Here is a 25346-nt window from a genome sequence, read left to right on the forward strand (position 1 = left end):
TTAATTAAAAAAACGTATTTAGTAAAAGTAACAAAATTGTGTGGGCTAGTCTATAGGCCTATTCTGGTGCTCAATTTCCTGTACTGGACTACCTTGAGACCGTCGTTTTCAACTATTCTCAATTGGCCATTTGCAACTCCAGGTAAGAATAAGAAAAAATTCAGTTGCCTTAGGCCTTGTAAGAGGTCAGCAGCAATGATAAGAAGAAGCAGTTGTCCTCACAAAAGACAGGTAGCTTCGGAACTGGATGCGACACGACACACTTTTTTTCTCTGTTCTCCTGTGGCGGGCCATGGACTCGTCTGTCCGGTTTCCCTCTCTTGGCTCTGCCGTGTGCATGCGAGCGGCTCGTAAAAGCCAGAGGAAGCTGAGGTGTAGAGACAAGGCGCTTGAGGCGAGGGGAGTTTACACAGCGCCTCAACATTAATCCGCCCTCTCGGATTTTTGTATCCGACCTAACATTAAGGGTGGCAATAAAGCGAAACCTTCCTGTGAAAATATTCCTAGGTGTTTGGCAACTATTCCTGTTCAGGCCACACTTTTGACAGGTTTGACATTTGATTAATGTTGCCAAAATGAACAACAGTGCAGAGACTGATTTCAGATGCATCATTTTTATTATAAAATGAAGCATTGAAGTCTTATTTCTATGTCTATTTATCCAATGGGAAGGAGTAATGAAGCTGCATGTGTGTGCATATGCTGACAGGCTATTCATTTCTGAAACAAGTTGCAAAAGTGTGCATGTGTATTATTTAAATCTACAGTATTCAAGTTGAGTATAGAAATGTATAAATTTAAAGACTACTTCTCCACGTTTGACCAACTTTCCTACCCAAACCCTGATTCATAAGAGAGAGTTATTTTATTTAATGTATGGCCCGCTGGGTTCACCTCACAAATACGGCTGTGTCTTTCTCTTGTTTATTTAATCGAAACTTTTTTGGTTGAACATTCCATTATTATTCTTGTCTGAGAAAGAGATTTCACTGTACCGAGAACTCAAACAGGCACTTAGAGCATGACACTAGATGCACGCATAGTGACATACATTTACAGATCCAGGTACAATAGACCCTTGAGTCATCCGATCAGCTCTGAGTCTCAGGCTTACAGACAGAGTAGTATCGCCTTGTGGGATGTGGCCAAATGGAGTGGAGGAGCTGCAGGGTTCAGAGTATGCAGCCCTGCTTCTAGCCTCAGGCACGTAGCTCAGATTTAAGAATGAGTTGGCGTGTCAAGATAGCGTGTCTTGCTTGCTAATAGACCACGCCTGCACCTGTCAGGTGCTCAGTGGCATGCCTATGTTTCGTGCAGGAGCTTGTGTGTATATGTGTGTGTGTGTGTACGTGTGAGAGACATGTGTCTGTGTGTGTACTCTCTCTCTCTCTCTCTCTCTCTCTCTCTCTCTCTCTCTCTCTCTCTCTCTCTCTCTCTCTCTCTCTCTCTCTCTCTCTCTCTCTCTCTGTGTTGCACGCAGCTGCATACCCCAGCAGTGATGGACACCTGTGAATTAGCTCGCTCCTGCGATGGCTAAGCAACCCTGGAAACACCTAAATATTTACTAAGTCATGCAAGACCTGGGAGGCTGAGTTTTGGAGTTCTCTTCCTCTCTGTACCTGCACACGTCTGGGCAGGTTACGTAAACAACACGCAAAGGGAAAGCATATTCCATGTTACCATCAGTGCTTCTGCCCTTCCACCTGACTTTTCAGCAGGTGTGACACAGAGAGGAGATGGACCAAGACAGAGCCCACCACTTCTAACAGACTCTGTTAGTTCTCCTTCTCCTTCCTCTTTCATGACCAGGGGCCTGCAGGAGATACTGACCTCCAAATAGATGAAAGTTGAGTTGCTCATCAACCATCTTAGCTGTCACTGAGGTGTTGATTCACACTGGCAACACAACACTGGGCACACCTAAATTAAAATCTTGACATCCAGCCCCCCACACACCAAGACCGTCTTTGTGGAAAAATGCCAACAATTATTAAAATAAACTTTATTTCTACTACTCAATGTGCAAAACAACATTTTGGGGCCTTCAGCACAGCCAGCTTTTCATGAGCAAGTGTCTCCAAGTACAGTAAAGCAAAGGTCCTACAGGTCCTCATTGCTTGGGACTAAAGTTCTCAACTTGTGCCCACTATGGCAAATAGACCAGGGCATGCCCAAAGCAGCCTGCATTCAACCAGCTATTCCGTGTGCTAAATAGTTACTTTAATACTTATTGCAATACTACTGCGTACACTGCGTAGACATCAACTGAATAAGGTCTTCTGGATGTCGTCACTGCAGGAATGATAAAGTCAAGATAATCGGCTTGCTGGACAGGCTGTCTCTGCTGAACCTGGAAAACAGAGGGGTGAGAGAAAGGTCACTGGCAAGCTGCAGGAATGCTAGTGGCCGTATCAGTGACATCACTGGCAGATGCCAACCTGGCAGTGTGTGACTGCCTCTGCTTCACGGCTCAGGATAACTCACTGGTCGGTAGCGTGTATGAATATGTACACTATATATGAACATTGATATAAGCATACATTTATTAGACACTGACAAAAGCATACGCATACTCACATTAATATGGCATGGACATGATCATACACGCATACACACACAAACACACATTTTTCTGGAACTCCCCATGTCTCACACACACACACACACACGCACACACGCTATAGCGTGTCAGTGGGGAATGCCTGTGCTATCTGAGGTTAGTTGGAGAGCCCTTCTTGTGCAGCTTTATCAAACACATCTTCATGTTCACCCACTGCTGCCAGTGAATAGCTGCACCTAGCCCTGCCCCTCACTTGCAACCATGGTGGCAGTGCCTCCAATATAAAATGGAAATGTTCCTTAAATAGAAGGTCAAATGCTATTGGAAAATATTTCACCATACCTGACTTGTCCAAACTTGTGTTCTCAAAGGACTACATCTATATTTGTCAAACAGTACACCAGTCAAGCTACAGTAAATACAGGAGGAGTAATTACTAGAAGATGTATTCGGTTGAGGACCAAGTGACTCTCATTTCCTTCCTCAACCATAGTTCACATACCTGTCACTGTTATGTAAACCCAACTGAGGCATAACAGCAGGGAAGATCAGACTGAAGACAGTGTGCACAATGTTCTAGAGTGCATGTAAACATATAGACAAAAATCTGTATAGTTTGTGTCGCGATTATCTCGGGAACCAGGCATTGTATGAAGTTGACATTTACTGGGTGAATTGCTCAGGACCCAGGGTCATCTGTAAATGTGCTGTCTCACAGATCTCAAAAAACAAACTGGGCAACAGGCTCCACTTCGTCACTTAACCTTTTATTTCTCATATCGTCATGAAATTAGGACAACATGGGGGACAAAGAGTCAAGGATATCTAGCTACAACCTATTGTTATATGATGAGGCCATCAAGAGATAGCTAGCTACCCACATGACTAATGGGTTGTAGCCTATAGATAGCTTACTATGGCTAACTGACAAGATTAAATTTAGCAAATTGTATTTGATTACAAATAGGGAAAAGAGAACGAGAACGCTCAATCTGTCTGTTATACCAGAAAAACTAGCAACCATTCACTATCTAATATACTACTCAACCACTGGCACTGCAGTAGTCTTGTTAAACAAGAATATACTCATGTGACACCCTCTCTACTGCCTCCCCATGGAGCCATTAGGTAATATCCAATTGCATGACAAGGTGTGAGCTAATTAGCTCTGTCTCTCTCTCTTTTCTTTCATTGACATAGTTCTCAAATTGTTTAATGTTGTTTTTCATGATCCCAGGTTGCCTAGCAACGTCTGTACTGGGAACCGCAACTGCACGGTAGGGGGTGGAGCTGTTAGGTGAGAGACTTGACAGACAGACACACACGCACACAGGCACACACACACACACACACACACACACACACACACACATGCACACACACACACACACCCTTCCACCTGTCCTATCAACAACAAAGGATCCGTAGAACTGAAAAGTGTACATCCATGTTTTGATCAAAGAAAAGTCATGAGTATATGGCGTGCACCTCTCCATAGATCAAGCAAATATCTGTGATTTTTCAGACAGAACATATTTTGGGCTCATCCATGTGCACAGTCATTATAGGTGGGAGCGAGCCCAGACTGGCTGACACTGAGGGTCTGTAATTATCCCTCCAGCTGTCACTGCCAAGGCATTTGACCCCTGACCCCTGATACCTACACTTGAGATAATTTGCCAGAAACACGCGATAGTTCAGGGGCAGTTAGCCCCCCAGAGACCCCTGTTCCACCATGTTTTACATAAGCATTGACATGATTAACTTTTCTTCGCTTTATGAACAGGAGTTTGGTCAACACTCTGGTGATGTTCCAGTCAAAATTCTGCCATGCTTACCTTCTCTGTTATCTGGTCAAAACACAGAGCCAAAACACTGAGCCAAAGACAGTCCCATGCCTGTGCAACTTTATCGTCTGTAGCTTAGCCCCCTCCACTGGTGACAATGTGGTATCTAATAAGTAAAGTAATTACTGTCATTGACTTAATGAGGGTCAAAAGCGGGCTAAAGCATTTTCTTTGAAAAGCACAAAAAACGTAACTAAAATGTTTCTCTTTAGTAATTGTAACTGTCTTTTCACACTTGAGGAAAAGCGCCCTGTACCAGGTAGCTGGCCAGACCTTTGTGTTTTATTCATTCCATTTCTCTATTCTTTAATCACTACAAGTATATGTCTACACTTTTGGAATGTGTGATTTCATTGTGTGTGCTGTTTCTGAATAGCAGTTGTTTTCAAGGCCTGTGGTACACTTTGCTTTACTTAATTAAGATACCAGGCCTACACACAGATAGGACACAAACGCACACATATGACGCACATGCACGCACACAAACACACACACACAGCTGCTTATGATCCAAGCAAGAACCTCCACACGTGAGAAAAAAAACACTTAGTAATATTGCAAATAACTATGTACAAATATAATAATGATCAATACATGATTGTATTGCTCTTTTGTATATTTTTCTGTCCTCTTTTGTATTGGCTCCTTTCTCTTTCTCTCTGCAGTCTGTTGTCTCTGACAAAGGGAAAGCAGAGATAAGGTCTCTAAACATCAGACAGTCCTGAGGCATGGAGACAGTTGATAGTTGTGTGTAGCAACAAAGCTTCACTGGAGTCAACAGGAGTCAGTTCACTTATTGTCTTATGCTCCGTAGGAGCTAAAGGTGGTTCCCAATGGCTGTTTGATTGACAGTTGCCTCAGGTGACCTAGTTGCCTAGGTGTCAGGTGTTGAGCCTGAGCTCTCCTTGTCCAGAGCCCCGGTCCATAAAGTCTGCCTCCCCGCTGGAGTTTGGCGGGCTGTCCAAGGAGAGACCTCGCCTCTTCCCAAACACTTGCTCCTGGAGTTCAATGATGTCATTGCGAATGTCCGCCATCATGAGAAGTAGGAAGTCGAAGGAGCCGGGGGGTCCCTAAGGAGAGACGGGAGGTGTTCATTTAGATAGAGCTCCTCTGAATTCTCTATTAATAAATGAAAGTTCAACTTGCCTTTGAATGACTAGATTGTCTTAATAAGGTTAGAAAAACATTGAACGAACAGGACAACAATATTATTGTAATCATGTTTTCTTTGAATGCTTTGTGTACAGCAATGTGTATGTATGACTTCCTGAAGGGGCTGGAAGGGAGCGTAGTGTGCAGACTCACAGGTGGACCCCTGGGCCCTGGGGCTCCTCTGTCTCCCTGAGGAAGAATGGATAACATCATAAATAGGAAGTCCCTCCCAACAATAACGCCACACTCGGCCTCCTCTCAGTCTAGTGTGAAAAGCCAAACTGTTAATGTTCCAGTTAATACCTTCAGAAACATTTACTAGGTAGATGTTATGTATTAACAAGGTTTATGACCATCCACACAAACACACATGCATGTATGCACAGTCATAGTGTTATTTCACGTGGAAATGAGAGATAGATAATGACCTTGTGTCCATCTCTTCCATCTGCACCAGGTGGCCCCTGGAGTATGGAAACCACAGTTAATATGATCAGTTAATTAAATCAGATTGTCATATCTGTGCTTTATTTGTCTGTGGCAATCAACACTTGTTAGCTGACCACAGCTTATGTGTATGAGAAGTGTTCCTGGAGAGAAGCAGCATTGTAATCTTACCACCGGCCCCCTGCGGCCCCTCTTGATGTGCTCCAGGTCAGGCTGGGGGCCCATCGGCCCCATGTTCCCTCTTGGTCCCTGTGGGCCTGGCATCCCCATCTCCCCCCGCTCCCCCTTCTCCCCTGGAGCTCCTGGGTGTCCTGGTAAACGTGGACAGGAGAGGACTTAATAACCTAACTGGTGTGCGTGTGTGTGTTAGTGATAGAGACAGAGAGAGATTTGGACCGTTTACCTGGGACCCCAGGCGACCCTGGAAGGCCAGGGGGTCCAGAAGGTCCGGAGGTGTCGGGCCCTTTCCCCACTCTCCCAGGAGATGGCTTGTCACTGCTATTGGCTAGGCCATAGGACAGCATCCCCTGCACACACATACACACACCAGTGCAATAAAGCCAGTTGGTCATCCACTCAGGTGACAATTCTTAAAAACTTGAAATGTATGTGTGCGGTCCCAAAGTGGGTGTGGTCCCACAGTGGGTGTGGTCATACAGTGGTTATGGTCCCACAGTGGGTGTGGTCATACAGTGGGTGTGGTCATACAGTGGGTGTGGTCCCACAGTGGGTGTGGTCATACAGTGGGTGTGGTCCCACAGTGGGTGTGGTCATACAGTGGGTATACCTGGTTGGGTGGCTGAGTGCCGCTGGCCAGCCTCAGTTTGAGCTGCAGTAGGCTGTTCCTCATGGTGACAAAGTCCTGGCAGGTGAAGGAGCAGGAGCCTGCGCTCATTAAGGTGTCTGACTTCCCTGGGGAGCTCACTGGGTAAGACAGACAGTCAGGAACACTCTCAAATACATAGGGTGGTAAAGAGGTAGACCAAGATTGTTACTGTACTTTAGTAGATTTTTCTGGTATCAGTACTTTACTTCACTGTTTATTTTCTGACCACTTTTTACCTTAAATATTTGTACACAAATATTTGTACTTTCTACTTTTAGAATTAAAAAATAAAATCAAAAGGAAGTTATGAAAAAAAGTTTTGAAAGGTTGAAAAAATAATTAATTAAAAAGTTTTGAAAGGAAAAAATGTCTGTTTTGAAAGGTCAAAAAAGGTCAAAATATTTTTCATTAATCTTTTTACTTTTGCCACCCCTGGTGGTAGACACCCGCGCAAACACACTATAATGGCAGATACCATCTGTGTACCACTGTGTACAAGCCTTTGGGCTCAGACTCACAGTTGTGGTTTGGGATGCAGGAGCGCCGGTCAGGTGCCAGGATGTAGCCACTGTGACACGCACACAGAAAGCTGCCCACGCTGTTCTCACACCCATGGTCACACACACTGCCGTTGGATTCGGCGCACTCATCTATGTCTGCAGATGGAACACACGAAGGCAGCCACATCACGTCTGACACGCTTCACCCGTGGCATGCAATTCAGACCATACATGTAGAGTACACAACAGGTGAAGCTTCCTCCTTCAAATGTTTCATGTGGTGAATGTGATTTTATTTTTTACTATACTGTAGTGAGTCCTAATTGGTCCAATGACACATTCAATCAGAGACAAACAGGAAGTGGACTGACCCAGACAGTAGGGGTTCTGGTGGTTGCGATGCCGCTCCCGGTCAAAGCGGTAACCAGGGTAACACGTGCAGACGACCCGTCCAAAATTGTCCGTGCACTGTTGTTCACAGGGCGATCCAGCACACACATCAACACCTTCCAAATACAAACACACACAGACACAAAGAAGAGCATTAGGAGTAGTGGAGTAATATTGCCCTCTAGTGTTCACAAAGAATCATTTGACATTGTGTGGAACATGAAATCTATCCATGGAATAGATGTTAATGTTGATGAACAGACAGACAACACTTTTTCATCAAAGGCCGATATTTCATAAGGAAGGTTACAGATACATTTTGTGTGTGGAAAAACAGGCGTCATTTTTTTACCTACTTTCAGGTATGCACTGGCCCATCACAAACCTGAAACCTTCACAGCATTTCCTCCTGCAAACAAAGGAGAGAGACAACATCAGACAATCATTACAACACACACACACACACACACACCCACACACCAGATGGACAGCACGCAGTGAGTCAGCTGCCCTGACAGAGTTCATCACTATGGTGGAACCACGCTGTTTTACGATTTACTCTGTCTTCAATCAGACAACATTGCCCCGCTCCCTTCCCCCCGCCCCCTTCCCCCCCCCCCCCCCCCCCCCCCAGCCCCCTTTTCCCCCCGCCCCCCTTGTCCCCCTCACCCCCCTTGTCCCCCCCGCCCCCCTTGTCCCCTGCACTAACACTCAGGCTCAGCCAGTTCATGCCTGTCCACTGGTTCACATCCCGCTCTGGTTCCACTTGCTCTCCGTCCGGCCAGCAGACAGCTGTGCCGGAGGAAGGTGCAGAGCCAGACACAACAACCCACCACATGTTACAGGGATTAGGGACGGGAACATTAGAAAGGAAACAACCAGGGGTACCGGATTGCTCACGGAACCACGGAACCGAAACAGAGCAGGGCCGCCGACCTGGATGAGTTTGGGGTGGAAAAAAAACAGAATGCCCAAGGACTGCACGCTCTTGTCAGGGAGAATTTAGCACAGTGCTCCATTCGTAACGCTCTCAAGACGACAAGTCGCTTTTATTCCTCTCCAGCTTCCATGCAGCATAACCCTAAATCACCCTGTCCGGATTCCCCTCAGCTGTCCTCCTTCTCCTCCCCTTCCCCTGAATGAAAAATAACCCAGGGAAGGACAGGTCTGGTAGGGCCTTGATGAAAGCCAGATGAGGGGTAATCTACAACCTATAGTTTTGTGAAGGGGGGTCTGGATCTGGGACAAGAACTGGGGACCTGCGGGGTCTGGCAGCTGAAGGCCACCTCTGTGCCTGACCAAGGGACTCTCTCTCCCGTCTTGCCCAGGGAGGAGAAGCTGGGCTAATGTGGAGCAGATGTGGAGCCTGTCTGAGCCGTAGGTGGAGAAGTGTGGGGAAGGCTATGGCAGAATCATCTCTGTCAGTATCCTGGTAAACATCAACAGACCATCTGTCAGTCATTTTGACACACACACACACAAACTGACACACACACACACACACAAACTGACACACACACACACACACACATCCTCACTTGATGGGGGTTCTGATGAATGAGACAGGCTCTTGGTTCCACTGAGTCTTGTAGAATCAGGTCAGAGCACTGGCAGAGGTTGGCTGACCTGTCTGTTATTGTTTTGCAATGGGAGGGATTGGTGTCTGTTGATGGACAGGGATCTATTGGCCTTTAAGGCCAAACTGCTAAGCTGCTAAACCTCCATCACTGTCCTGTCGGCTGGTTCTCACCCTGCCTGTGTGTGTGTGTGTGCCAAAGGCCAGGGTACTGGCAAGTAATTGGCTACAGCTCGTTAATGTCTGCCACATATTATTAGTGAGAGTGATCTGTGACACAGGCAGACTTGTCAAACACTTGACTGTGAGACACACAAAAACAAACACACACACACAACAAATAGAGAATACTAGAGTTCCTTTATACCATTCTCACATTATCAACACTGCTGCTTTGATGCCAGCATCCTGACCCCTTGAGAATTTCTTCCAAATTGGTCCCTGAACGGTATGACCTTGAGGAAATCTAAGAGAGGGTAAACGAGATCTGGACTACCTCTGTTAATGTTGCACTGACAGTGCCAGGGGACTCGTTTCTACCAAGTTGAGACTATGATCATCCGGCTCTGCTTTCTACCAAGCCCACCCTCAGGGCACTCTCTCTCTGGGCTTCCTTATCAGAACAGCCCCTCATCCAGGGTCCTGGAGATTGGAGGTGACCCAGGGGCTACCTGCAGGGGGAGGCGGGGGACAGAGAGGGGCCACACAGGGCCTGGGCTGGAGGTGCTGCTGCCAAAATCAGCAGTGAGCTACAGGGAGGACCAGTGAGACAGGATCCAGAACCAGGCCTGGGCCCGGATCACTTTACACAGCAGATTATGTACTTTAGCCAGGGGTCTCCCTCCAGGGGCCTGCACACCATGTTATTGTTTTCCACCCGGGGCTGGTGTGATTTATTTGTTCGTTCGCGGCAGGAATTCACTACAAAGGAGAGATATTCATTATAGTGCGCCCCCCCCCTACTCTCCCCTTTCTGAAAAGAGGAGGACAGTCTGGAAGTCTGGACAGCAGGGGGTTCCATGGACTGAACCCCCTCACGCAATAACTAGAATGATGCTTTCATAAAATAGGTTTACAGTCACAACGTGTTAAGAATATAATTCATAAACCAAAAAGCTACTCCCTTGGCTGTAGAGAAGGTTTCTTTAATTGAGTGAAATAGGAGGAGGGGAGGAGTGGATGGAAAGGGGGGGGGGGGTGAGCTTTGTGTGACGTGTCAGTGAGTAGCGTCTCCTGTATGTAAACACTCCAACCATCAGACTCCTCAGAGGCTGGAGACAACTTTGTGGGGTCGTTATGGCAACTGGGGAGGAACGGCAGCGTGCAGGGAACGAGGGAGGGAGTCGACAACAACATCAGGAAGGGCAGGAGGAAGAGGATGGGGAGACATCGAGGAAGAGATGCACAGCCTGCATGTCAGTGTGTGAGCTGGTGATCCCTGGAGAGGGGCTGTCCTGTTAGAAGAACAGGAAGAGACCGAGGTGAAGGTCGCTGCCCTCTCAACACAACGAGACAGGAGACTCGCTGTCTGAGTCTACGCGTGCGTGTGTTTTTGTGTGTGTGAGAGAGAATGAGAAAAAAAGATCATAAAATGAGCAATAAGTGTTTGTATCTGTTTAACGTGTCGCAAGGCATCCTTTTGCCGTTCCCGGAGTCGGTTCGCCGTTCTCGTAAAAGAAAATTCTGCCGTCTCCACATGCTTGAGTCTTTGTGGAAGTCTTTGTTGCTGTCTGCTTTTGTCTCTCTAGACCTTAGAGGGTGTCAGTCCCTGTGCGTCACAGTAACAGCGCCAGCATATGAGCCTTTATTCTCCTCCGCCTCCCGCTGTTGGGAGGTGTGAAGGTGTTGGGCTGAGGTGCCGGTCCAGGTGAGGGTGTTAGTATGTAAGTGCCTGTTCTTGGCCATGTGAGTACACACACATAGGGAGGTGTTAGCTTGGTGAGTGTGAGTGTGTGCTCTCTGTGTTTATTTACACTGGCAGCACACTTCCAGGGGCCGGGCCCCCTGGGGACACATCAGAGCCCTCCTCTAACAGAGGGGCCTTTGACTGAGAGCTCAGGAGGTCTGCCTCACTTCCCTCTCAGGCACAGACAGGCTCCTCCATCTCACCCCCTCTTCTTTTCCTATTACCTCCTACTGTTTCTGTCTACGCTGCCTTGGAGTGTGTTGTTGAGTGTCTAGTTTAGCCCTGTCACAGCCCCAGCCCCAGTTCCTAGCTCTCAGTCCCAACCTCAACCCATTTCCAGACTGTCAGATTGAGGAACCTCCAGCCACTCTGACCCCATAGGGCTCTGGTGTCACTCCAGGAATGTTCAATCTCTGACCCCTCTCATCCCCATTGATGGACAATCATGTGACCTGTTGCAGGCTGGGAGGTTAGGGTCATTTGGTCCCTAATAACAGTCAATAATGAGATGGAGGGAGAGGGAGGGACAGATGGAGGAAGAGAGAAAAGGTAATGGAGAAAAAGAGCAAAATGGCATAAGAGATAAAACAGTGAAAGAGAGATAGAACAGTGAAAGAGAGATTTGAAGAATAAGGAAGCTGGGGGAGAGAGAGAGAGAGAGGAGGGCCACACTGCACAGTGAAGCAACGTGGCCTAACCAATGACAGATGACTTCTAATGACGATGACGGCTCTCCTGTCAGAGGCAGGAAACCAGGCAATGGGTGGACATCCTCTTAGGGAGGACGATACGCTGACATCACACCAAACCTCTTAACCACCACTCAAGGTAACGACCTGATAAGCCGTGAAGACCTTTCAAAACCTCCCACATCAGATGAGAACAACCTGGAGGTCATTCAGATAGAGAATTCCCGGGAGAAATCTCCATGCTGATCCAGGTCGTGGCGTCTCATCAGAGCGGCTGCAAATGTTCCTTTACGCTTCATTTTTTATATTACGTCGAATAAAAACAAATATTCCACAACATCCAGCTGGCCTAGGGTTCAAACAGCGCACACGCAGCAGCAAGCCAGCCTCTAATCAATGGCTGGGTGATTTATTTAGGCGGAGGTATGAGCTGTGACAGCCCACAACCATAGAAGGGTACAGCTAACTTACTCTTGGGCTATGGAACATGAGGTATGAACCAACATATTGTTCCCATAAAGACCCCCTGAGGTACAGGGTCATCGGACGTCAAAAATATGACTGGACGATGAAGGTGAATATAACATCAGTATTCCATGTAAATGATTGAACTAGACCACTTCCTACGTGAGGGGTGTTGTACAGACCCTGCACGGTAGGATCGCAGGAAGGTGGGTGGAGGGGGGGCGTTGGCTGACGTGATGATACGTCAGAAGTTGGGGGGGGGGGGGTGTAACATTGCTGAGAGAGATTATTGTGTCAACTACAAGTGTGAGAAAAATGAACAGGTTTCTTTTCCCACAGCTCAGTCTTGATCCCCATCCAAAACACACTGAAAGAAAACCCGGAGAGAGAATGGAGAATGAGGAGGGAGAAAGAGGAGAGAGAGGTGCTTTGCTCAACGAACCCAATGGACTTTTTTTACATGTGGTGATGAATCGTTCTTTCACAATGAGTTGAGCCAAATGAGCTGTTCTGATGCGAAACGCCATGACGTCAGGCGCGCTTTTGGCAAGATATGTGCCTGATCTTCAGTAAACGAAGCATAATAAAGGGGCTGGGATGCTGACGGCCTTCTGTCCACTTAGGGCTGATCTGACCGGCCCGCTGTTAGACTGCTGAACCTGTGCGCCACCCTGCCCCCGACCACACACACGGACACACCCACACACACACAGACACACACACACAGACACACACGCAACCTGAGGCATCTGGTCCTTGTTATCTCAGATCCTGTCTGTTTTTCATTCGGGACTCTGACACAAGTCATTTTACCACCAAATGTTTCTCTTGCTTGTTTTTAAGTGTATTGGTGACAGTCTCTTCACAGAGTGATTGGCAGGAAGGACACACCAAGGAGTTTACTATGTGCTGCGTGTTAAACAGAAAGATTTGCTGTACAGCGTGTAACATGGACGTACACAGACCGACACATTCATGCATCGGACCCAAACGCACCAGCAGACACATCCCAATATTTCGACCTCACGAACACATGCATCATACACACCTCATACACGCACAGACAAAACGCATATGCACGCACTCACACACGCACGCACAAACACACACGGGCCTGCTTCTCCTCACCTGCTAAATAAAGCACTCTGCTTTTACAACCACTGCAGACAAAGGAATGTGAGTGCACACTCTCCTGTCCTCCAATCCTTGACTTTGTCTCTCCCTCTCTTGGTTCTCCCTCTGTCCTATGCAGCCTCTCTCCGCTCCTCCACGGTGAGCTCAGGGGCCGTGGGAGAGGAACACTTCCTGTCTGCGTGTCTGCCAGACCGTACAGACGGCAGCCAGGTGGAAAACACAGCGCACTCACAGAAGGAGGGAGGGAGACAAAAAGAAGTTAGAGAAAGAGAGAGAGAGAGAGAGAGAGAGAGAGAGAGAGAGAGAGAGAGAGAGAGAGAGAGAGGGAGGGGGGGAGGGAGAAAGAGGATGCAGAAAACTTAGAAGGATGTGTGAGATAAAGAGAGAGAGAGAGAGAGAGAGAGAGAGAGAGAGAGAGAAAGAAGATAAAGAAAACATAAAAGGATGTTGTGTGAGATATAGAGAGAGAGAGAGAGAGAGAGAGAGAGAGAGAGAGAGAGAGAGAGAGAGAGAGAGAGAGAGAGAGAGAGAGAGAGAGAGAGTCTTTCCTACACGACAGCATGGACCTATTCTGGTTTTAAATCCATCAGTCTACCTCAACAGCCTGGCCTCAGCATTTCCCCAACATCCACCAGCTACAGTATGGGCCACTGGTTAACATGGGGGGGAGCTCTGAATGAAGGCCCCGTAAAAACCAGGGGCCTGACCTGTTGAGCTCCACTCCCCACTGCGAATCCCTTTCCTGCTCTGTTTATAGACCTCTTCTCTCTTCTCCAGGCATGCCCCTGCCGTGAGGGACACCGTCTGCCAGAGACCAGATTTATTTCATTTGGAATCGAATGATTTGGCCCCCCTCTACCTCCCCCTGTAGTATATCACCTCCTCCTCTTCCTTTAACCCTCTACTCCACCTTCTCTTCCTTCTCCTCTTCCTTTTCCGCCTTGTCATGATTGTCCCTGCTTTGTTTAATGCCGGCCCCAGTAGACCCTGCTGATCTGAAGCGATGTGTGCATGTGTGCTGGTGCATGGTATGTGTGTATTGGTTAGGGGGGGTTAGAGAGTAAGTAGCCGTACCTACAGAGTTTTCGACCCCATCTCATCTGCTCTCTTTATTTGTTTCACTGCATTATCCTTGGCTCTCACCTCTCCTCTGGACCCTTCATGGTCTCCACACATACACACATTCAAACACGCGCACACACACACACACACACACATGTAGCACATGGAATAAAACCGCCACGTAAAAGAAGCTCTTTAATGAACTAGGAGCACTTACACACACATCCACACATACTCTGGAACATGCGCTGTTCCAACAGGGGCAGCAGTGAAAGTGTGAGAAGTCAGGGTGTTGTTGAACCTGCTGGCCTAGACTCTGCGTCTCCTTGTTTGCTGTTATCTCAGAGTTTTAATGGCTGAAACTATCGCCCTGCACACACACCACACATACACAAATTCCACTCTCAAAGGGACAATGACACCCGAGACTTGAACGAAAGAGGGGAAGAGAGAGAAGGAGAGGGAGAGAGAAATGGAGAACTGATAGACCAGTTGAAAGGTAGCAGTTGGGGGGGTAGGTTGTGTTCTGCCTTGGGTGTTCCTTATGTGACCACACTCACAGAGGCACATGATTGGACAGCAGAGCAGTGGGTCTGACCATTGTAATGAGTTACGACAAGTCGGTTCTACTCTGGAGGTTGGGGTCTAAATCTGTGGTCTAAATCTGTGATTGCATAGGAATAAATCTGCACGTTATGCACATTTTTTGTTATTTATTTAGTTGATAGCGAGTATGTGTGTGTATGTGTGTGTCAAGCCCAGTTAGTGAGTTCATGTCAGTTCATTCAAGAGCACCCCCGAGAGAGCTCTTGCATGACTAGTAAGATGCTTGGAAATCTATCTCCAGTTCAAAAATGGCAGGCAAACAGGAAAAAGCCCGGACGCAAATGATCATATCAGGACCCTTTGCAGGGAAATTTCACAGATAATACTTCCCAAACTCACTATGACTCATCGCAGAGGTTTCTCTGGATACCATATTTCAAAAACATTAACAGTAAATGTTTTTTCCCTTCTTACTCTCTCTCTGACATGGGACCTGAGGTTAGAACAGTGTTCGCCCAAACCTAACCACATACTCTGGCCTGGAATATGCTGCCCGGAAGTGTGTGTTTGTTTATGTGTGTGTGTGTGTGTGTGAACGAATTGAGTGCATGGCTATACCACATATACCACACACTAAACTTAGTTCTCCAGTCCTCTTGGGACCACCCCTGCAACTGTACTGAAACAACAGTTTGGACAAGCCGACAAGTGAAAACAGACATGAATTCAGACCCTTAGCTTACACCGACATCCCTCCCTCCCCCCATCTCTCCATCCATCCATATTTCCCTCAATCAATCACTACAATTGATGTATCAAGACAGGTTGTTGTCAAGAAGCAGATTATGAACAATAACTTAAATTGGAAAGCAAAATCTATCTACACATTCCTGTTTTGTTGGTGGTGTCCCGCCCTCAACTTCCACATCCTATTAGCAGCAAGTCTCTCCCTCTCTCTATCTGTATGTCTGTGGATGTGTGTCTGTGGATGTGTGTATGTGTGGTGGGCGTGGTTCCAGTGTCCGGCTCACAATGACATCATTCCTCCCTCCCTCAGTCTACACACCTGCCTCTCATCATCAGCTTGCAAAATATCTACCCTGGTTTGCCTGTCAGTCGTCGCCAGATCATTGTTACATGTTAGCTTTGTTCATGGCAGCTCTGTATTATTGTTATATTATGGTATAGTATTGTTAACCAGCCCTGCCCGTTCTGCCTACTGTGCCTACTGTGCCTACCTGCCCAGCCAACCTGAACGTCCCATCCCTCCTGCCTTGCCCTCCATTTCAGTTCCCTCCCAATCCTTCATTCAATAGCCTTTTTTTGACTTCCTCATCCTTTGTTTGTATTATACAATTGGGTCCACTAGTCCAGCCCCCAAATAGTTGGCTTGGATCTTTCATGCGTCCTCACACTCATCTGTCTGCCTCCTCAGGGCAGCCCTATGGCTGCTGTGCAGTGAGACGGAGGCCCTCAGCTCAGGGCAGCCCTATGGCTGCTGTGCAGTGAGACGGAGGCCCTCAGCACAGCATGCAGCTTGTCTGTCCTTCTCTGGAGCAATTGGCTGTGGAGAGTGTTTAGAGCTGAACAACACACACGGATCTGTCGTTTATTGGTTTATCGACACTGCAGAGCCTATCCTGATACACAGCTGAGAGCACTTAGAGAAGGAGAGAGGGAGCGACGGAGGGAGGGAGCAACCGAGTAGAGGACTTGTAAATAAACACACTCGTCAACGTTTCTGCCAAGCGAAGACAACACAAAGACAATGGTAATACAGACAAAGGCAGAGAAGAGAGAGAGAGAGAAGAGGAGAGAGAGAATGATAGAGAGAGGGAGGGAAAGAGACAAAGAAAGAGACCTTGAGATGGTAAATGGGTGTGGGTAACTCCCTGCGGGTTCCCCTTGGCATTGCTCGCCCTGACCTCCCCACAGTGAGAAACAAAAATACAAAAGTAAAAGAATAAATTTCATTCACCTTTCAGTTTTATGGGAGGGTGTAAACAAAGAAGAGGAAAACAAGAGGAAGAGGAAAACAAGAGGAAGAGAAGCAAGGGGAGGAGAGAAGCCTCACTGTCTTGGGGTAGAATGCTGGCATGGATTCTCTCACCCACAGCAACATCTCCTTCTGAGCTTCCCCTGCTAAGATGAAGAGGAAAAAGAGAGAATCGGATACCTGGCAGGACTCCCTGCCCTCCTCAGCCTTGGTTCATGCTCTGACTATACTCCTTATTCTGCACGGCCATCACGGTGATAATGAGAACTAGCAGGGCTGGGAGATTCCATACCAGGACCTCTCTGAGATGAGCCAGGAGAAACTCCTGACCACCCCCACTTCAGAAGCAGTCTGAAGCCAAGACACTGAAGGAGACCTGAGGCCTGGTAAACCATGAGGCTGACATTGACACAAAGCAGACATTGGGGCCTGGACCCAGCCCTGTAGGAGACTAGAGTCTGGACCCAGCCCTGGGGAAGACTGGTCCTGGGTCCAGCTCTGGGAAAAGTGTGGTGAGCAACACACAGATTCATAGGGGATCAGTGATTGGTGGATGAGTCATTTCTCAAACCCGTACCTGTTTTACTGCCCCCCTTATTCACTATCTCTACATGTATCAGGGAACAGCTTTGAGGATGAGTGAAACCTTGAATGCTTGCTCTTCTCAAGTATTCTGAGATGGAGGAAAGGAGAGCGAACAGGAGGAGTGGGAGAGGGGAGTGGTAAAGGAAAACAGGGGGAAAGTCAGGGACCTGGTTGGACAGCTGCAGTCAGGAAAGGAAAATGGCTTCCGGGAAGAAGGGCGGGAGGGCCAGTCTTACCTGAGACAGGTGCCATTCTGGCCGCCGGCTTTAACACATGGGTACTCCACCGTCAACACCTTGTTCTCAGGACACCCTTCCCTTTCAGGCAGAAGAACACACGTGTGATAAGGGTTAGTAAGGGATCTAACTGCTATATGGTCATGTTGAAAATATACTGTCAAACGAAAAGCATTTTACAGCTGTCTTCAACATGCCCTGCCAATCAAATATAAATGGTATAAATAAATAGAACACAAATGCATCCATATTTCACCACCTTTGCATTTTATGAAATGGAAACTTCTCAGGGGAAAAAGATCCCAAAGCAGTTTTACACACAAAATCAAGATAATGCGTTACACATTGTCTAGCATGGTATAGTGTGTCTTCAATCTTATTTGACTACATATCAGTTCTCATTACATTCATAAAACCCATATGGCCTTCTTTTGCACAGCAACAAGGCACCATAACAGTAATAAAAGGAATGAAGTCAGAATAATAATACGTTAAAGTTATGAAATAGCTTGATTGTGCCTCATGAAACTGGCATCCTAATCGGATTATGAATGCTGTCAATGTCTAGATGCAGAGTGGTTTAATGTCAATAAAATGAAAAAAAAAAATGTATATATATATATATATATGGATGTATATATTATGAAGCTACTGTACATAAATTAAATATACTCAAATGAGTCAGCGTGACAGCATTAGATAATTAACTGCATACGCCCGTTGCTCATATGCCCGCCGACTGAGATACTCTCTTCGCGCATATGAATTTGATCTGTCATATTATGTCTACTAGCAAAAGTCTTTTGGCTCGCTGTAGCGCGAATGATTGAGAGCACTCACTGTTTTGCCTTCTTCTTGTGTGTACCGTGGGGTATTTCCCGTGTATCACATGTTGCAAAGGGCGCGAGCGCACGAACGCGCTGTCTGGAACTATTTTAAACCCAAACTTGCAGTAGTCCATACCTAACATATCTCTACTTTGACATTGTTGTTGTTTGGCCTACAGGGCAACATTTGGATCGACGAAAAGAAATACGTTGTATGGTCTTTAGACATTGTTTTATACAGGCTACATTTCTACCTTATGACATTACATTTGTTCAAGTCGTTCATAATAAACAGGTGATTGGAATGACAACCGTTCCCGTGAAACATGAATTTACTGAATTTAAGTAGCCTAATTTTACGAATCAGTTTAACTTTTTATTTTCTATATTGCCAACATTGTTCTGTAACGGTCCGAGAATGCGCAACTTACCCAGACGTGTCTACGCCAAATGTTGTCCTTATAGAACTGGCTCCAGATTCCCAAAGAAACATGACACAAATTGTCACGAATGGTAAGAGCGTCGCACCGCAAAGTTGACCCATGTCCCTGGCTCGCTATGAGACAGAAGTATTTACGTTAGTTTGATGACTTGAGAACAAACACGTCGCTGGCCTCCAAATACGCGATCTGTTTTCATTTGTCAGTGACGCACTTGTGCAAATTTTAAAGAGAAATCATAAACTGAGAGCAAACACATGAGACTCTCAATGTAACTTAGAGCGTGCGCTTTTAAGTGGCACAGAATTACGCAGCTCCGTCCCAACTGTTGCGCATTGAATCAGACCCCCTCGAGCGATTCTAGACGGGTTTATAGCCTTGAGTCGCGATGCGCGCGAGTCCTTTCACTAATCCCCGGCGGAATTAGCCTACATTCCTGCTTTTAAGAGCTGACTATGCAGAGAGAAAACAGTTTGACAAGAGTAGACATACCTCTACATCGTCCTCTTGTGGAACGAAGTCGCATCCACAATTATTTTTAGCATCTCTGTTCCGATCTCACTAAAGTGTGTCCGTTGATAATTGGTTGCTAAACATTGAATTAATACCCAACTTCTCAACTTTTGGAATGTATTTTTAGGCCAATTTGATCGCTTATGTAATTTTTGAAAATGTCATAAACTAAATTCCTCTGAAAGAAGTTTGCCACATAATCGAACCATAGCCTACTCACCATGACCTGAATACCAGAGTAGTGAATACCAAGGTCCTGATATCATATCAACTATAATAATATAAAGGATTGAACAAAACATTTGTGCTGGGAAATTTGTAAACACAGAGGATGCATATTGTCTAATAGTCTCAGGTTTGTTTTACAATTTTATCAACAACAGGCAAATGCTTTGATTATTATAAAATAATAATGGTTATGTTTTCAATGACATACTATAGCAATACAATTAATAATAACCCCCTTTAATAAATTCAATTAGAATAATTTCTAAGAACTTTTAGTACTGGTGAGAGCACCCATTAAATTGCAGACCAATCATGCGTATCTAAACATCAAGTTGTGTTCCCGTGGATCATATTAAAACCCCTCTTGTTAGCGGCCTTTGTTCTCACAGTGGTTGTACTGGTTTGGGGTAATGGCATCGCCAGAATGGCTTGCAGAACTGGGCAATATTTGAGATAAGACAGAGAGAGGTTTACCACGATGATAGGGGTGCAAAGTGGTCAAACCCCAGTGGACAGCCAGCCAGGAGTCAGTGAGCCTATGGTCAGCATAGATGTTAGGTAACACCGCATTCAGTTGTCTTCTCGAACTTCATTTCCCCAAGTGGCTTTGTTGGCTACCAGTCAATAGCAACAGCTGGTTTCATTCTTCACCAACGAATCACATCAAGACCTCCCCACCAACCCCTCCCCACCCTCTCACTGCTCCCCCACCCCTTACTTGCCTAACACACTGAATTAAACTGCTGCCTCGCTCTCCTCATGTTACATTCCCTTCCAAATTAAATAAATGTATAAAATATATAAAGAAATATTATTAAAGAACCTCAGAGAAAAGCAGTTGCTTAGACGGCAGTCTCCAGGTCATTATTTTGACCACACAAGCCACCCTTTCTCAAGTTCCCACGGAGCACAGCCCCTCACTCCACTGACGTTTTTTTTTCTCCTTTATTTAGTGTTTGTCAATCTGCATACAACTAAACCCTTAACAATGTGTTTTTCATTGAGGGCTGGGGCCACATTGGTCATATTCACTGAAACTGGCCAAACCCTGAAACAAAAGCGATTTTCATCCTGACAACATTCCAAGATCGCTTCAGAAATGGCATAGATGTTCAACGTAGCGTTTGTTGTTGTTGTCATTGTTGTTGCACACCTGAACACTACTGTGTCTTCTCTCTCAGCTTGATGGTTGTCTGCACTGCATGGATACAATGTCAAGATCTAGATGACTGACGACTAATCAACATCCGTTGTCTCCTCGTGCCCTAGTCTCCTCGTGCCCTAGTCTCATCGTGCCCTAGTCTCCTTGTGCCCTAGTCTCCTAGTGCACTGCATTTGTCCTGTAGTCCCTTAGTCCAGTATACTGCTCATCCACTTGTCCTCTGGAATGTACAGTAGGTCGGTCGGCCAATTCCAATGTCCTCCCACTCCATCTTCTCATTATGACACTGAGGAACAAGACACATCATTACTGAGATGAACATAAGCTGGACTAAATAGCTTACTGCAGCCCTTTTACATTAATGTCAGTCGATTCAGTTATCTATTTGATTTATGTTTCTTTGTGCCATCAAAGTACATCAGCAGCAGCCCTGTCCAAATCTGTCAGTGGATGAAATACAGCCAGGATAGTGTGTGTGTGCACATCTGTGTGTGTGTGTGTGTTTGTATATATGTGTGAGCCTGCTTGCCATTTTCCTCCCTTTGTGTCTTGCATCTGTTGCAGTAACTAGTGAATCTATTTAGTGTTTGTGGTTGAGTCGCTTGGAGACGGTGAAGAGCCCCCCTCAGTATGACTCCAGCCCCTTGGCAAACACCTGACAGCTCCAAACACATGAATCACTGTCACCGCTGCTTACGCTTCAAAACCATTTGATTGACTAGTAAACATTTTGAGCTCAACTGAAGTGGACATTGTTTTTGTTTGGAATGAACAAAAGCAGAACGACCTTGGATGCAACCTCCAGCAGAGTCCAGCAAGTGTCTATCTCGGTGATGGACAAGAGAAATACTCTGAACTGAGGCGGCGGGCTTAGCCTCACTCTATCAAACTGGACTTTTACTATACAGTAGATGTTCTCCTCTAACATGATTGGGCCTCACTGACACATTTACACATGACTGGAAGTTCGAGTAGCATTGGCTTCATTTCTGGACCTCTAAGAGGCCCAACCTGGGGTCCTTTACTGCACTGAGACATGGTAATAAAAACAACTATGAAGCAGGGACATCACCTCTGAAATAAAAAATGGTTGAAACCTATTCCTTTCCCTTGTTGATTTTCTAAAATCTAGGAGGACTGAACCAATCCACTACAGGGACTTACCCTTGAGTTGGATTTACTGTGGGTCATCCTTCCCAACCCTCCTGCTGTTCAGCTCCACAGCTTCCAGCTGGGGCGACGCTCCCTCCTTTGTTTTCCCCGAATCTTGATTTATTGACACTTCGCTTCTGCAATTGTACAGGCTTTCATAGGGGTCTGGACTGTGCTCGCAGCCAAAAACCTGCACAGTGACTGGGAGGGAATTTGCTGTGGCTTGGTACCATGGTTTTGACTCAGCAGTAAGTCACTGTGTTTTTGTCCTTGTGTGGTAGGCTACTCTGAGTTGTCCTTTGGTCTCTGTTTGGAATATGGGGTACCCTGAGGTCTGGCCTTTCAGAGAACAAACTGTAACAACATAATGAATCAGGTTCTTGTCAAGGGGCTGCTTTGCTTTGTTTACCCGCACTCACGCCACCTCTTAGTATAATTAGAGTTACACACACACACACAAATGCACACACACATTCACCTTCTTCACATGTTCCTCCAATTTATTCAGCATGGGAGTCTTATGCGGAGAAGCAGGAAGGTTAGAAAGAGATGGGGAGGAACAAGGAGGATGGCGAGGGGGAGAGGCAGTAGGAAGGGGGGTAGGAAGGAGGGGACCAGGAGAGTTCCTCTGCTCTTTTGCAGGTGCACAAGAGCTGTGGAGACCAGTGCCTCTCAGGTGGAAGAGCTTTGACATAACTCAGACCTCATCTGGGGCCCTGCACATTTGAAGCGGTAAAGAACAATACAGTGCTGCTTTGTCCAGGCCTTGTGGGTGTATTGAGTGAAACATCTGCAGAAGGGCCTGAGAAAATACAGTACAGTAGCTCTGTGGTGGTAAGGCGGCAAGGTCTCACTTTGTGTGTGTGCAGTCATCAGTGGGGATCACCCAACCTCAGAGGGACTGGAATGCATCATTCGAAAGGCCATGACCTCAAAGGATGCAAAAACAACCTCTTTCCCTGTTATTCTCTCTTTTTCTTAGTCTTTTTCTCTTTTTCTCTTCTCTCTTTCTCTTTCTCTTTTTCTTTCTTTCTTTCTTTCTTTCTTTCTTTCTTTCTTTCTTTCTTTCTTTCTTTCTTTCTTTCTTTCTTTCTTTCTTTCTCTCTCTCTCTCTCTCTCTCTCTCTCTCTCTCTCTCTCTCTCTCTCTCTCTCTCTCTCTCTCTCTCTCTCTCACTCACTCACACTCTCTCTTTCTGTCTCAATTCCCCTGCGGTGGTGCCGTCAACCTTACGGTTGACCTCACTGCCCGGAAACCATAGAGACAAGCAGAGGAACAGCAAAGCAGGAACTAGTGGTGTAAATAGTCTCTAGTCTACAGGGTCTCTTATAGGACACATATAAAGGGCCAAAAAGACACTTTGCAGAAAACAATTAGAAGTTCAAAGTTCGAGGAGAGAGACGAGTGCCGACGAAAGGCAGACAAAGGATTTTCTTTAATCCTCACGCATCTGCAATCGAGTGTTCACTTCAAGGTGTAGCAAAAAGCTAAATGGAAAACTGGGATGACAGACTGAATACCCTGCAGGGAGTTGTGAATCAAGGAACTCTGAAAAGATAATGTGGAACTTCTGTCAAAGGATTAGACCTTATCGTGTTGTATTCACCACAGCTCGGCTGGGAGAATCGTTCCCTTACAATGTACAGTCTCGGGGGAAGGGGGTGGTGGAGGGTAGAGGAGGGGGTAAGGTGCTCACTGTAAAGTGATGGAACACACACGAGGCTCGAGATGGGGGATATTCATCATGTCATTTCCATTCATAGTTCCAACATCCCATCATTTGAGTGTGGAGGTGACAATGTCCCAGAGGAAGCTGAGGATGGGAAAGAGAGAGAGAGAGAGAGAGAGAGAGAGACAGAGAGAGAGAGAGAGAGAGAGAGAGAGAGAGAGAGAGAGAGAGAGAGAAAGAAAGAAAGAAAGAAAGAAAGCAAGAGAGAGAGGTATAATGAGAATGAGAGAAGGAGAGAGAGGGGATGTGGACAGGTAGATGTGGAGGGAGAGAGGGGTAAAGATGGAGAGAGAGAGAGATAGAGAGAGAGAGGGAGGAAGAGAGAGAAAGAGAGAAGGAGCAGTTTTAGCAGCTGGCCTGCTGCCAAAGCCTGCTCTCTGTCCACACAGCACTAGCAGGCTCCTCTGGCTAATCGCTGTGCTTTAATAAAATGAAGCAGAGGAGCTTCCCCCACTCCTTATGACTCCCCCTCCAGGGACCACAGGCTAATCAGATAGAGGAAATGATTAGCGATGACAGGCCATCAGTCCCAGCTATGAGAAGCACACTCTTTCTCCCCATTTCCCATAATTATTCTCTTCATGTTTCTCTTTTTCTCCCGACCTCAAATTTTCACTCCTCTCTCTTCCTCTTTAGGGATAGTGAGGACAGTCACAGGAAGCCCCTATCCTTTGCTCTGATCAATGCTATTATCCTTCAAATTAACCTTCATGCATCCAGTCCTGAAAGGCTGCAACTTCCTTTGACTATGCAGGCTCCTATTACAACAGAGACCTGAAATGCTCCTGCATTTCGATGAAGCAGAGAGACCCCTTAGGCCCTGAACGTTCCTGTCTTTATACTGAAGAGGGGCTAAGCCCTCATGCCCTAACAGACCTACAGGTCATGCGTTGGAGCCCTGACAGAAGGAGAACGGCCTCATATGTGTGCACAGTAATGCAAGCAAATTCCAAACAAATTGGACCGCAGGCTACAAATAAATCCTAGTCTTTAAAGAGCCTGGGTTTATTATATAGGGCTATGAGGCTGTCTGGAAATGGGTGAGAAGCAGTTGTTCTGTAAATTGTAAAGTTACGGGTAAGTAAGAGCAGATGGGGACAGTGGCCGTGCGTAAGTGGAGCCCTCTAATCACTCTGTGTAAATGTTTGGTTTGACTATTTCATTCTTGTAAAAAAAACATTTGGATTCAGAATGGGTCTTGATGAAGGCAGGGTGCAGAGATCCGGGGCAATGTTGGTGTAGCCATCAGTATAATACGATCTTGCTAAATGGCATAGCATGAACGCATCATATCTTATAAAAAATGCACACACCAAATGAGAGGAGATATGGCAGTTACTGTGAATGAGCTCTAGTGGGTGCTAAATCTCCTAAACGAA

General features: G+C 46.3%; 1 protein-coding gene across 2 annotated transcripts; it reads right to left on the reverse strand.

Moving 5' to 3' along the window:
• Positions 1 to 4941: 4941 nt before the first annotated feature.
• On the reverse strand, positions 4942 to 19601 carry LOC146246761 (collagen and calcium-binding EGF domain-containing protein 1-like). Of its 2 annotated transcripts, XM_084683004.1 has the most exons (11): positions 19176 to 19601; positions 17918 to 17998; positions 8079 to 8131; positions 7704 to 7838; positions 7351 to 7488; positions 6794 to 6930; positions 6410 to 6533; positions 6178 to 6317; positions 5988 to 6023; positions 5713 to 5748; positions 4942 to 5477 (listed from the first exon to the last, which is right to left on the reverse strand). In XM_084683004.1, exons 1-11 carry the CDS (start codon positions 19286 to 19288, stop codon positions 5289 to 5291), a joined length of 1182 nt encoding a protein of 393 aa, XP_084539130.1. In that variant the 5' UTR covers positions 19289 to 19601; the 3' UTR covers positions 4942 to 5288. The 2 variants fall into 2 exon arrangements, with proteins under 2 accessions (XP_084539130.1, XP_084539131.1); XM_084683005.1 differs by lacking the exons at positions 17918 to 17998; positions 19176 to 19601 and adding an exon at positions 13487 to 13668.
• Positions 19602 to 25346: the final 5745 nt, after the last annotated feature.

Source organism: Hypomesus nipponensis, chromosome 19 (assembly GCF_054491055.1).
Source record: "Hypomesus nipponensis isolate SF chromosome 19, ASM5449105v1, whole genome shotgun sequence".
Classification (NCBI taxonomy): domain Eukaryota; kingdom Metazoa; phylum Chordata; class Actinopteri; order Osmeriformes; family Osmeridae; genus Hypomesus; species Hypomesus nipponensis.